The 14396-nt window shown below is 39.0% G+C and overlaps 1 protein-coding gene across 1 annotated transcript in view; it reads left to right on the top strand.

The window, feature by feature from the left end:
• The window catches only part of KIF5B (kinesin family member 5B), a 54236-nt gene that overhangs the window by 17836 nt on the left and 22004 nt on the right, over positions 1-14396 (top strand). Inside the window, exons 6-14 of the mRNA XM_061587268.1 lie at positions 192-247; positions 331-418; positions 1539-1663; positions 3716-3820; positions 4599-4744; positions 8400-8548; positions 9061-9254; positions 10024-10092; positions 10973-11179. Coding sequence (XP_061443252.1) covers positions 192-247; positions 331-418; positions 1539-1663; positions 3716-3820; positions 4599-4744; positions 8400-8548; positions 9061-9254; positions 10024-10092; positions 10973-11179 — 1139 coding nt within the window. The remainder of the gene's footprint in view (positions 1-191; positions 248-330; positions 419-1538; positions 1664-3715; positions 3821-4598; positions 4745-8399; positions 8549-9060; positions 9255-10023; positions 10093-10972; positions 11180-14396) is intronic.

The following is a 14396-nucleotide window of genomic DNA, read 5'->3' as shown; positions in this document are numbered from 1 at the left end:
TTATGCTGAATATCATTGCTGAGTAATAATAGGGTGATGGGGATAATTATGGTCATGCTCTATTTGTGAGATTTCTAGAGGCATCTGGCTTACCATGGTTAAAAGCAGAATGCTGGAATAGCAGGTTTTATTTCTTTGTTCATTCAGTAACTTCTGATGAGGGCAACCCTTTCAATGCTTTTTTCTTTCAGTCTCTAAGACCAATCTTTCTGTTCATGAGGACAAAAACAGAGTACCTTATGTGAAGGTGAGTATAAAGATTAAGCAAGTATCTCAGCCATCTTTATATCTCTTGTAGCTGTTACATTTCTTATGTTTGTGTTTTCACAGGGCTGCACTGAACGTTTTGTATGTAGTCCAGATGAAGTTATGGATACTATAGATGAAGGAAAATCTAACAGACATGTAGCAGTTACAAGTATGCTAACTTTGCAATATATTTTTTTAAATCTTAAATTATCCTCCTAACAAATTGTCAGTTCTTGTTCTGTGCAAACAAATGTCTTAAATTATAAGCATGTACATACGATATCAATGAACTGGGTAATCAATATTGCTCTGAAATTGTGCCTTTGCTCCCTTAGGTGTCGGGCATCTCCAAGTGCCTTAAGTTCCTCTTATTGCTTGGGAAGGCGGGAAATACTGTGACTTCAGGGGAAGTTATAAGCCCTCTTTTCCTGTTCGAGTGACAGTTCATTTCCTGCCTTTATTCAGAGCACACCCACCTGAACACCTGTCTTCAGTTTTGCTTTCTCCTCTCTCAAACATGTATTCAAATTCTTCCATGACTTTCTCTGCTTCTTTTTCCTCAATGCCTCTTAGCCTGTTGTGTTTTTTAAGAGTCTTTATTCCTTACTTTCAGCTTCCCTGCTCCTTTCAGTGCTTATCCCTCTTCCTCTTGACCTCCTCCCCCTCCTCAATTGCTATGGCCAACAGAAGGGAGCAACCAGATGGGCCACCAACAAATGGACAAGCCTGTGCAGGTGATCTGTAGTGCAAAGCAGCACTTGGCTTCAGCATTGCCTCCTATGGAAGCATCACAAGCCTCTGGAAGGCTCTGAGCACTTTGCTTAAGGGCACCTGGACCTTGCAAGTCAAATGTGGTACCTGGATGGAGAAAATGTTGGTGTAAACACATGGCCATCCATATTCTATAGTCGATTATAACGGGTTTAGATCTCAGAATAGATTATCTATTTTGCCAGCAGTTCTTCAGGATTCATGGTCCTGGGTAGCAGAGGGCTTGTATCAGTTTTGAGTATTGACTTGGCAGTAGCAGCTACCTCTCCCACTGCTTCTAAAATGAAATAAGCCCATCTCAATTTCTTTCTCTGCTGTCATATGGCTGTAAGAAGGAACTACATAACTTCATATACAGAGGAGATCGGTGCTAAGTCCCATGAGGATATGCAGTTTGTTTCTATAGGTTCATCAATTGGCTTCTTCTGTTTTGATTATTAGGCACTTGTCTGCACTAACAGGTGAGATGTGTTGCCAGAATACATATTTATACAACTCTAACAAATTTTTCGTTACAGACATGAATGAACATAGCTCTCGAAGTCATAGCATCTTTCTCATTAACGTAAAACAAGAAAATACTCAAACAGAACAGAAATTGAGTGGAAAGCTTTATCTTGTAGACTTGGCAGGTAGTGAAAAGGTAATATCTTTGTTGAAACTTAGTAGAGTATGTAATTGAAAGACATTGTCTTCACAATTTCAGTATTGCATCATCACAAACTCTTGTCTCCTGTTACTTTTGGAGTAAGGTGGTTATATTGGGTTGGATCTAGGCTAAGTTAGTTTTCATTGAAATCAATGGGATTTAAGTTCAGCTAACTTCATCTGCATCCAGCTAAAATGTGTGTGTGTGTGTGTGTGTGTGTGTGTGTGTGTGTGTGTGTATACACACATACACACCACGTTTTCCATGTGTGAGTGCAAGGCTTTTTTGCATGACATCTAGGAAGAATTAGGTTTTCCATCTAAGCTTATTAAAGCAAATTATTGCAAATTGTGGAGTGCCCAGGAAACTATAATAAGTGCATTTTCCATTATGCACCATGGAAGGTGAGGGTTACAGTGATAAATCAGGACAATCTATACCAGTGAAAATGCGCTGGGAGCAGTATTAATGCATAGAGCAATTCACCGTCATATCTAACAAGAATGGAGTGTAATTGACTGTCATCCTGCACTTCTTGTTTCCCTGTGTAATTGATTTGAAGTTGAGGTTTATTTGTCATAATTTTTCTTTAAACTTGGACCATAGCAGCTGCAGCTGTTTCATGGGGAGCCAACATACTATATTCTTTTATGGACCCAAGAGTATCAAGTAAAATGTCTACAAGAGTCTTGCCAACTGCTTTCAACTACAAAAATACAGGCATTCAGGGATTATTTTAATAATTACATAGAATCCATTTATTATCTTGAACAAATTGCACAAGAGTTGAAACCTTATTTAGTTCACTCTACTCTCCGAGTATGATTTTTCTATCATTTTGCATGAATGTGGCATGATAAAGAATGCAGAATAGCTTAGTTCTAGCTGAACAAATTTGTGAGATCCTTAACAATTTGTGGATCTATAGAAAATTCTAAGTAGCCTGAATTAGGAACACATACAGCTTAAACTAAATAATCTCCCTAAGAACAAGCAAGGAGACTTTCAGAAAACAGTGTGATTTGGGGTTGTCACTAATGGGACAAATATGACATAAAATTCCAAGTGTTTTTAGTATCTGGATCTGTTATTGTGGAAGAAGAGATAAACAGTATACTCTGATCACTATGCTGAGAGCAGTTGGCTAACCAACTATAAAATCAGAGAGTGCAAGATGATATTCTACTATTGGTTGGTTTCAAAAAAATCCTTCCAAAAATAGAAACAAAAAATGTTTAGTGAAACAATTGGACACTATCAATTGGTCCAAAATATGTAGAGCGCTAATGTTGAAGCATAATGTGACTGCTAAGATGTTGACAGACATAGAGAGTGAAAGTGTGAAGACAAAGATAGTCTTTGGTAATGATCCCTATTTAGATTTGAGAAACATTCTATCTTCTCCAAACGGTATTGTTTAAATTTAATCCTAAATACCTTAATGGATTAATGATCCCTCTCTTGAGGAAACTGTTCACAAGATTGTGCATTCAATCAGTATGTTTAGTATGTCTGGATGAAAACAAGTGGTAATCAATCAACAATTATGTGCATGAGAGATTGTTCATTACTTCACTAATATTCATTGTATATGAAATCTAATTTGGAGGCTTTGCATGAGACCAACAGGTGCTACAGGTGCTTGAAGATTTGTGTGTTGCTATTAGATCTCGACAAATGTTACCTATAAGATAACTAATGTTATCTTTAGAGTAATAAGCCTCTAGCCTTTTTTGCTTATGACTCCCTAGTCTTGTAACTGTATAGTGTAGCATATTATGTCTAGCTGGGCCAATTACACACACCATAAGCCTCTTTTGCGCTTGGTGGAGCTTTGCTTTTATTATGACCTATGGCTATATAAAAGTTTCTGCTCTTCTCCTGGCCTTAAGAAAAGTCCTGGGGGTGGGGGGAGGTTGAAGGACTTCAGTGGGAAAGCAGATAGGAAAGTCCATTGCACATTGTGCATGGTTCTTTGAATGGAAGGAGGTGATTGTAAACTAAAAATTTGTTTAAACTTCCTTACAACGACTTGCATTATTTTAGGTTAGTAAAACTGGAGCAGAAGGTGCTGTGCTAGATGAAGCGAAGAACATCAACAAGTCTTTATCAGCTCTTGGAAATGTCATTTCTGCTTTAGCTGAGAACAGTGTAAGTATATCTCTGTTCTGAAAACATTTGATGCAAATTACTTAAAAATGTTAATTTCATTTAAAGCATTGAAAAGGGTTTATCCCAGTGCAAGTTTGAAGAAATGGAGCAGATTAAGTGGACATTGATTGTGTAGTTGTCAAATACACAGCAGTATTTATGTGACCCTGGCCACATTTGTATGGAATGCTAAGCTGTGGTTTAGCACTAACTGGAAATGCCTGAATGAGTCTGAGCAAAGTGCCAGACTCATAGACTTGCTCCTCCCTTCTCTTCCATAAACATGGCCATGAGGAAGACTTCAGCAAAGTTTATTTTCGCTTTTAAAGAGTTTGAACCATGGGCCCAACTTTCAAAAAATTTGGTTAGTTTAACAAGCCAGATTCATAATCCATGGTTTAAAGTTGGCTTGAAATGAAACCAGGGTTTGCTTAAACCAGGATTCCTGGTCTAAACGTACAGCTAAACTGAAATTTGTTAAAAGTGAAACTAGATTCTAAAGTTCCATTTTAACAGGACTGGAAGGAGAAGTGTACAAGCCTGACATTTCACTTGAGCAGACTTGTCCGCATACTGGTAAACGAAGGTTTAGTGTTACATGCGAATTAGTTGTATGTAGACTTTCTTGTCTGAAAATATCATGCTTGCTTTGATGTTCAGTGCATCTTGGGTAATGAACATAAATATGCTTGGCAAAGCAAAAAGTAGCTAAAAGCTTGGATATGTTCATAAAATAGTTTTGTAAATTAAATTTAGGCCATCTTTTTCTTATTTGCAGACATATGTTCCATATCGTGATAGTAAAATGACCAGAATTCTTCAAGATTCACTAGGTGGCAACTGTAGAACCACAATTGTTATTTGCTGCTCTCCATCATCTTACAATGAATCTGAAACAAAATCTACACTGCTGTTTGGTCAAAGGTGAGTAACAAGCTTAAAAGAGTAATTTCCTAGTAACAATCCAAAGTGTGTCCCCATGCGACACACAGTGAATCCCAGACTTCCCACAAAGTTATAATATGCTGCTATTCATAGTGATGGTCCATGTACATACTTTTGAGAACAAGCACATCTTTGCCTAAATAAATAATGTAAGTAATTATAGAGCTCTACAAATGGAGTGACGATGTGTTTTCTGAGATATATTGTCGGAAATTGATGCATTATTGGCCTGCAGAGTCATTGTTGGCTTTGTTAGAAGTGCTGAATCAGTGCCTGGCCTTAGTAATGGACTGGATGAGAGTCAACAAACAGAAGTTCAATCCAGATAAGACTGAGGTGTGCAATTCCCCTATCAGGATGGGTAGAATGCATCCTGTTCAGGATGGGGTTACACTCCCCTTGGAGGAGCAGCTGCACAGCTTGGATGTACTCTTGGATCCAACACTGTCCTTGGAGGCACAAGTGGGCTCAGTGGCATGGAGTGCGTACTACCAGCTCTGGTTGGTAGCCCCATTGTGACTATCTAGATAGGGATCATATGGCTTCAGTTGTCTATGATTTGGTAACCTCCCGCTTAGATGACTGCAGTACATTGTATGTAGGGCTGTCCTTGAAGATGGCTTAGAAACTACAGTTAGTGTAGAACTCATCTGTTTAGATTCTTAACTGAAGCAAGCAGACAGGAACATATAACACCAGTTCTGATCCAGCTGCATTGGCTGTTGGTTTTTTCCCAGGCCTAAGTGAAAATGCTGTTTTTGACTTTAATTTAAAGCCTCTGGGATGGGGGGGGCGTTTCCAGAGGGTGACAATGAGAAAATGGACCTGCTCTGTCGTAGCCCTTTGTTTATGGGGAAAGAATTCCTGGGAGGCCTGCTTGGCACCAACCTTACCATTTCGGCGCTAGGCAAAAATGATTTTGTTTACCCTGACTTTTGATTAGTACCAGGGATACAGCTGTATTGTTAAATTTGTTTTTAATATGTTTGTGATTTTATTGTAACTTCTTGTAAATTGCTTTAGATTTATTGTAACCTCTTGTAAATTGCTTTAGAATTATTTTGGGAAGAGATGCATAAATTAAATAAAGTTAACATCAATCTTATAAGCTGTTACAATCTTATTCTTATCTGCAACTGTAACATTTAAGGTTAATGTTTCCTGCTCTATGACCACCTTTTCTTGCGCATCTGCCCAAATCATGTGTAAAATGAATTATACAGCCATGAGAGTGGCTGTATACTATAGCCAGCATGGATTTTTCACATTCTGCAATGTTAAATTGAAAATACTCCCCCATGCTATTCTGATCCTTCCCATAAGCACCTTTCAAAACAAAACCTTACAAAACCTATAGTCCTGAACTCAGAAATGCTTGCTTAACAACCCTCTGAATTTTCATCGTGATACACAAAACAGTGAGAGAGAATCAAGAGTTCAAAGTGTAAAGAGAGAGAGAGAGACAACCAGACTCTTTTTGGACTGTTTTCTGTGAGAGTTCTCATAATCTGTTGAAATTAATTAAAAATCAGCCATGTTCACAGAATCCTATTACTGACCTTGCCCCATACTATGACCTTCATCGTCTGTAGTTTAAAAGTTAAAAAAATGCCTGGCCAATTTTTAATTAATGTAAGACATTTTGGCTGGAACTCAATGATAATGTCAGGCATGCTCAGTAAGAACCAACTGTCAGTGTTCTAAAAGCCAGACTCGCAGCTGCTAGGGTTGCCTAATTAGGGGGCCACACCCACACCAGACTTTGATTTCACATGAGACAGTAATGGGTTCCCCTAGAGAATCCTGGGAAGTGTAGTTTGTGAAGGGTGCTGAGAGGAGACTCCTATTGCCCTGACAGAGCTCCAGTGGCCAGAGTGGTTGAACAGTCAGCTGCTCTGATTAAAGGTCTGTGAGGGGAACAGAGCATCTCCTAGCAACTCTCACCATCTTTCACTAACTATACTTCCCAGGATTCCTTGGGAGAAGCCATGACTGCCTAAAGTGAAATAACAGTCTGGCATGGATGTGGCCAGGGACAGTTTTTGTTTAAATTTGGGTGGGAGACTACATGTGCCTGCTGTAGAATAGAAAGGAGGGGGAAACCCTGAAAAAGAATGATACTGTTCACAATGTTTTCCTTTTGGAAAGGAAAGGGGCCTCCCCTCCCCTTCCTGCCCCACTCACTCCCACACCTTCCCCAGGTCAGTTTCACCTATCCTAAGCTAAGCATGATTGCACAGGAGTAAATCCCACTGAACTCAAAAAGTATGCAAATGTTCAAACCTGCCCTCCCCTCTTGCTCCCATATCCCCTCCCTCTTGCCTCTTCCTTCCTTCACCCCTCCCTCCCCTTCCAATTCCCTCCTTCCCCTCCCCTCTTCCTCCCCCATGGTCAGTTTTACCTATCCAAGGACTACGACCTAGGAGACCAGGGTTGAAATCCCCACACAGCCATGGGCCAGTCACTGCCTTTCAGCCTCAGGATGGCAATGGTAAACCACCCCTGAATACTGCTTACCCTGAAAACCCTATTCATAGGGTCGCCATAAGTCGGAGTCGACTTGAAGGCGGGCCATTTCATTTTCAAGCATGCTTACACAGGAGTAAATCCCATTGAACTCAATAAGTATGTAAATGATCAAACCTGCCCTCTCCTCCTGCTCCCTCCCATCACCTCCATTTTGCTCCTTCCCCCTTCCAATTTCCTCCTTTCCCCTTCTACTCCTTCTGCTCCCCTCTCCGCCCTTCTTCCTTCCCTCTACTCTCCCCTCCCCCTCCTCCTTCCCCATGGTCAGTTTTACCTATCCTAGCCATGATTTCACAGAAGTAAATCCCATTGAACTCAATAAGCATACAAATGACCAGACTTGCCTTTCCCTTCCTCCTCTCTTCTTCTCCTCCCCTCTTCCTTCTTCCTCCTCCCCTGCCCGCTCCAGGCTTCCCTCCCCATGGTCAGTTTTACCTATCCTAAGCATGATTGCAGGGGAGTAAATCCCACTGAACTCAATAAGCATGCAAATGATCAATCCATTCTCAGCAAACTTGCACATTTCTTACCTCCCAGACTAAAAAGCAGGGAAATTCATTAATAGGCAAAAAAACCTTGCAGTTTAAGAATGTTCCTGTAGCCAACAGATATTTATACCAAACTATCAGACCTGACCACCTCTCTGAGATATTGTACTGCCCTACAAATTTGTCAAAATGCAAACAGAATTTGAGTTGGTCTTTCACAGTCTAATCCACTTCCTGTGTAGCTTGGAATAATTGGGTAACATGTGCCTCTAACATGGGCAGTACAGTATCTCAGGGAGGAGGTCAGGTGCTCCCCTGGTGCATTCATTATAGCAGCCCAATTTCTCTGCTTTTTAAAGTTTGATATAAATATCTGTTGGCTGTAGGTACATTCTTAAACCAAGGTTTTTTGCCTAGTAGTGAATTAAATATTTAGCTATGATGCTCTAAGGAAAGAAAGTACAGCAGTGTATGGTGGTGGGGAATAGAATCAGGAGGCTAGTTTAAAGACTAAGATCAAAGTAGAAAACTTCTGTACAGATCAAAATTGAATTGCCTTGAGAGCTGACTAGTAATTCTGTATTCAGTTAACATGGCTAACATTTAATCTGCCTTTCTAGAGCCAAAACTATCAAGAACACAGTGTGTGTCAATGTAGAACTAACTGCAGAACAATGGAAGAAAAAATATGAAAGAGAAAAGGAGAGAAACAAGACACTTCGCAACACCATACAGTGGCTTGAAAATGAGCTTAATCGGTGGCGCAATGGTAAGTTATGTCACAGGTCTTCAGTGCCACATTTGCTATCCAGTAATATGTAGTAATAAGTACATTCTTTGTCACCATGTATCAAATTAATCTAAAGTCTTAGTAGCAAGGCTGGAAAAATCCCAGACCCTATGGATGTCTAACACAATGCTTGGAAATTTGAAGTATTTTTGTAGCCCTTCTAAATTGCCTTTTTACTCAGATGAGTACTACAGGTTTTTTTCCAGCTTAGCATTGAAGATAAAAGTTCTCTGACCATTGAACAGTTTGAAGACCCTTTAACAGATCAAGATGTTAAGAACTTTAGATTCTAGTGACTTCATATTTTAAAAAGTGCATTAGAGCTGCAGTATTCAACCCAACAGACAGTGTTTTGTGGGTGGCAAGTTTAATCTTATAAATGGGCATGACAGTTATATTTTTACGCTGTCTGAGGTGACCTAATGTTTACTTAGTTTGTAAAGGTATTTACAACAAACGTGGTGATACATTTGGGAATTTTTGTTTTAAAGGAGAGACTGTACCTGTTGAGGAACAATTTGATAAAGAAAAAGCTAACTTGGAAGCATTTGCAGTGGATAAGGATATTACTATTACAAATGATACTCCAACCGCTACTATTGGAGTGATTGGAAACTTTACTGATGCTGAAAGGAGAAAGTGTGAGGAAGAAATAGCTAAATTGTACAAACAGCTAGATGACAAGGTATGTCTTTAAATTTTAATGTAATCTAAACTAGTACCTTACCTTTTCAGAATTAACATATTTTAGTTAATGCAATTGAAGAGATTGCTCTGGGCAAAAAGAAATGGCACATCATCCCAGTGGGAATGAAGTAAAAGAGAGAGAAGTTTGCCATTGGTAGCATAAGATCTGAAATTGACAGTGCAATCCTATACATGTTTACTTGGAAGTAAGCTCCTTTGAGAATTGCAGCCTAAATGTATTTTAGCACTTGCATGTTGAGCATCTAATGTGATCGTGAAAATTGCTTCCTAAGGAGAGAGTATGTTGGGATTTTTTAAAAAAAAAATACAGTGATTAAAAGTTAATGAATTGCAAAGAAATTTGTCATTGTTGTGAAACAGTTTTTTTCCCTCCTCAGATTTTTTTTTACATCCAGTACTTTGGTTTAGACATTGTTTCCAGCCAAGCTTTAATCTGGAAGTTGGGCAGGATATAAAGTTATTTTGGCCACACCCAATGCTTTGAGCATATGCAGTGGAGTTCTTGACTCCTGTTTTTTTACAAAAAATACCCCCAAACTTCAGTGCCATGTCAATCCTTTCACATTCAAAAGGGGGTTGTCATTTGGCATAAGAAATGCAAGTCCAAAGGTCACTTGTCATGCAGAACTAGTAGCAAAGTGGCTTGGATCTAGACTGTTCTCTCTGAATTTGAGGCAGGATCTGCACTTAATGAATTGCGACAATTTTAATGAATTCTAGAGTGAGTAGACTTTTTTTTAATTCAGGATGAAGAAATTAATCAGCAGAGCCAATTGGTAGAAAAGCTAAAAACACAGATGTTGGATCAGGAAGAGGTGAGTTTTACTACTAAATCTTTGAATTAACCCTCTGTATTGCAAGAGCACAGAGCAAAGGAGTGCAGTGTTGAGTAATGGCGTTAAACAGGGTATAGGTTAATGTTCTTCCAAGAATAATACTTACAGTGAAGTAAATGTAACTTGCACTATACTTCAGAAAGGTGTGAAATATTGACGTTAGGCCGCTGGTTTCAAAAGTGCTTCTGCACTGCATAGTGTTTTCAGGAACACCATTGATAGTAGATCTCTAGAAATCTCAGAGCCTTCCAGAATTTAAAGTAGTAGTCAGTGTCTTTAGTGAACTTTGGATTAGACTGACTAGTCACAGCCCATAGTAATTCGATATCAAAATATGTTAGGAACTATTGTTCTTATTTACAGTATTTATGTGCTGCCTAATAACTAAAGTTATCTAGGTGGCCTACAATCACAATTAAGAACAGTCATTCGGGGGGGGGAACTAAAGATTCACAGCTGTGTTAACTCCAGAAATATCCAAAGGGTCTATAAGTCATTAATATCTTACTGAAGAGATTGAAAAGTCTGTTTAAAATGTTTAGAAAAAATCTTCAGCTGGTGCTGGAAAGACCACAGGAAAGACGTCTAGGTAAGGTTCTTGGGGACAGTATTCCATAGCCAGGGTGCAAGGCCCCCTCTATAGTAGCTATCCACTGCACTTCATTTGGTTGAATTGCACCCAGAGAAGGACTTCAAATGTTGCAGGTTATAAATGGAGGGATCAAGCAACTCAACAAAAAATTGTCAGAAGCAGTTAGTTGCATTAAGTTTTCTAAAATGAGCAAATTCTATGGTGGCTTTTACAGTCTTAAGATAAAACTGCTTAAAAGATACAACAGACGTAACCTTTTGTATGTAGCTTCTATCATCTACCAGGAGAGACCAAGACAACATGCAAGCTGAACTAAATCGACTTCAAGCCGAAAACGATGCCTCTAAAGAGGAGGTGAAAGAAGTTCTTCAAGCCCTGGAGGAGCTTGCTGTCAACTATGATCAAAAGTCTCAGGAAGTGGAAGACAAGGCAAAGGAATACGAACTGCTTAGTGATGAGCTGAATCAGAAATCGGTAAGAAACCAGGAAAAGCAATTGTTAAGTTCCTGTAACCTAGGGTTTTTTGTTGCCAGTCAAAATTATTTCACAACTGTCAGTTAAATGAAAATCTCATCTAAATGGGCTTTTTGAAAGTTAGGTAGATTCTGTATTTGAATAAGTATATGGCCACATCCATAAAAATGATTTGTTGCCCCAATGTTGGTTGATGATAGTGTTTGTGTGAAAGGGAACTTCTAGGTTCTAGTAGCAGGACCTCTTTAGGTCACAGCCATTTAATACAAGTATATTCCCATCATTAATCGGAAGTACTTTTAAGCATTTTTTATTTTGCATGAAATTTGTGTTGGCAGTTAACAGGGAATCAAAGAAACTATATCAGCACCTAATTTTAATTCTTTCTTTACTGTCTGAGCTTTATCAGTGTGTTTGTCAAATTCACAAAATGTAAGGACAAGTCATTAATCTTTAAATTAACTAGGTAATTTTTATGATGTAGATGCCAAACTGTGATATTGTCTGGCCTTCCATTTAATATAGGGTATTATCCAATAAAGTCTGTCTGCTAGTGCAAGGATTGTTGCTTGTACAGTGTAACTTCTCCTCACTCTCCTCTTCCCACACACCCCTTGCCCTTCCGAAATCTACTGCTGGGGTTAGGAAAACCCCAGAACAGATTTAGGGGGTGAGCGAGGAGAGGGAGGGGAAGTTCCATTGCACAGCCTAAAGTTCTTGTGCTAAGGGAAGCACTTCATTGGATTCTGCCCAGTGTTTTGCTCTCAAGAGGAATCGAGATACAAAATAGGGAAGCTGTACTGTGTCAGAACTTAAGTTGTGTCATGTAGAAATAATAGAAGGTTTCTCAGTTTGCTTAATAGAAATTTTGCAGGATAAGTAAAAAGCATTTGCATATTTGTAGTCTTGCATAGCTAGCATATAAAGCTGAATATAGATCCTTAAGAACTGTGGTGAATCTTGCACTATTACAATAGTGAACAAGTGCTCACTTCGGAGAACTGTTGCTAAATTCCTTCCTACTAGTATTAGTGTAAAACTGGAGAACCTCCACTTGAGTGGAAACCCTGCACTTGCCATCCACGAGGCTTTAGCTTCAAATGGGTGTTTCTTGTGGTATTCAAAAGATTTTTTCCATGTTGTTCCTTACCCTCATGCAGTAAAATAAGGCCTAGATATTGTACTGTTAAGCCGTACAACTCACTGTGCTAAAAAGCAGTAAGGCTCTGTTTTGAAAAACTTGACACAAGATGTAAGCCGCTTGTTCGATAAATAACCTAAAAAATGATTATGCAAGTTTGACAGAGACAATGGGGGTGGTAGAAGTTGCTGGGCAGCTTTTCCTACTGTGTGGCTCAACTTCTGGTATATATTAGATAACTGCTAAATACAGTGATATAACATATTTGAAGATTAGCTACTACAGACATTTCAAAGTTTGATTCATCCCAGTTTGAGATCCCCCTGTGGATTGTACTTGTGGTGCACAACTTCCCAGAGGGCTCCATTTTAGTTGTGTGCTACGCAGTGGACCAGCTCTGTCTTACCCGATTATCATTGCCTAGCTGTGCAACTCTCTATAGCTTCTGCTTGGAAAGGAGAGTTAAAAATGTAGAGCATCTGTCATTCTTAATATATTACACATTCTCAGCAGTTTCTTATTTTAAAATGAAACTGGCACCATCAAAAAGGAGGCACTTCTCTGTCTCTTTTCAAGGGCCAAACCATCATGAATGTTGAAATAGAAATAGATTTGATGTCAAACACTTTGTCCACCCTAATCTAGAGTCTTATATTACAATAGAGCTCCATGTTTGGAGCTCCCGCTGTACTTTTCTTTCAGTAAAAGCAGTTGCGGGTCCCACTTGAATTTGGATTGGGTAAGGGATGTAACCTTGCTGCCGATCCGCTACAAGAAATCCAAACATAGACTTCACCCTCTCTCTGATTGCACATGTCTACCAGTAAGAAATTGAGTGTTAATAAACAAGCCTTTTACCTTGGCATCTTCAGATTTACTCAGCTCATGCCTAGGTTATCTTAGTTCAGAAGCATTTCACATTCATTTTTAAGGGGGAAAAAATCCACACTTATTTCCTCTTCTTTATGTCACTCTCTTAATACAAATCTGATAGCCCAATTTTTTTGTTGCCAATCACTGTAATTTCTTAGCTAAAATAGATATGTCACTTCAAATGTAATTAGGTTTCATTATAGTGAGACAGGTTTGGCAAGGGGGCTATCACAGCCAAGCCATTTTCCCTTGAGAGTCCTGCAGGTAAAGAAACTAATTTCGAAACATTGACTCCTTTTTTCATGTAAAAAGGAAATCCTGCCTTTTTATTTATTTATTTATTGCAAGATTAGCTGTCTCAGTAGACCACAGTCACATAGGAAGTAAGATGTATTATGTACTAATGATGTAGTTAGTGTAGTACTATATGTACTGTGGTATAGTGGTTAGAGTGTTTGACTAGGATCTTGGAGACCAGGGTTCAAATCCCCGCTCAGCCATGAAGCTCCCTGGGTGACCTTGGGCCAGTCACTGCCTCTCAGCCTAACCTACCACACAGGGTTGTTGTGGAGATAAAATGAGGAAGGGGAGTACCATGAATACCACCTTGAGGTCCTTGGAGAAAAGGTGGGATATAAATAAATAAATAAATGCTGATTATTACCTGTAATTTCGTTTCTGTAATATGTTTGAGTGGCAATTGTAGTAAGTTGGGTGGTGGATCCAAATGTGGAAGAAAATAAGGCAGCAAGTGTGGGGAGAAGGGACAAGTATGAATTGTGCTGGGTGTAGAATCTATTTGGAATCTTTAAAAAATCACTTAAGATTCAAGTTTTAATTTTGGCTGTAGAAGTAGTGATAGGCTTTATCTTTGAAAGGCGACCGCGTATTTACCACTTATTTGTGTGCTGATTGAGGAACTAGTTGAAGTTGCAGAGATGGACCTTAATCTCTTACTGAGTTTAACCAATTCTATGTTTTACACCAAGGAGTCTGTTACAAATTTGTGTAACAAATCAATGTCTCAATCTATAAACTTCAGTCTGGCTTGCTGGAGCTCCCAGTCAAATTGTCCATGCTGGTTGTTAGTGTGTGCAGATCCCTGAATAAGGGTGTAAGCAGTTTGCCAAGATAGGATTTCTCTGCCTGAAGTATTACTAAGTATAGGAAGCCAACATAATTTACACTGACTTAAGTTAAGCT

This window comes from Rhineura floridana, chromosome 10 (genome assembly GCF_030035675.1).
Source record: "Rhineura floridana isolate rRhiFlo1 chromosome 10, rRhiFlo1.hap2, whole genome shotgun sequence".
Taxonomy (NCBI): Eukaryota; Metazoa; Chordata; class Lepidosauria; order Squamata; family Rhineuridae; genus Rhineura; species Rhineura floridana.
Note: the sequence above shows the minus strand (reverse complement) of the source record. Positions and strands in the feature narration are given on the sequence as shown.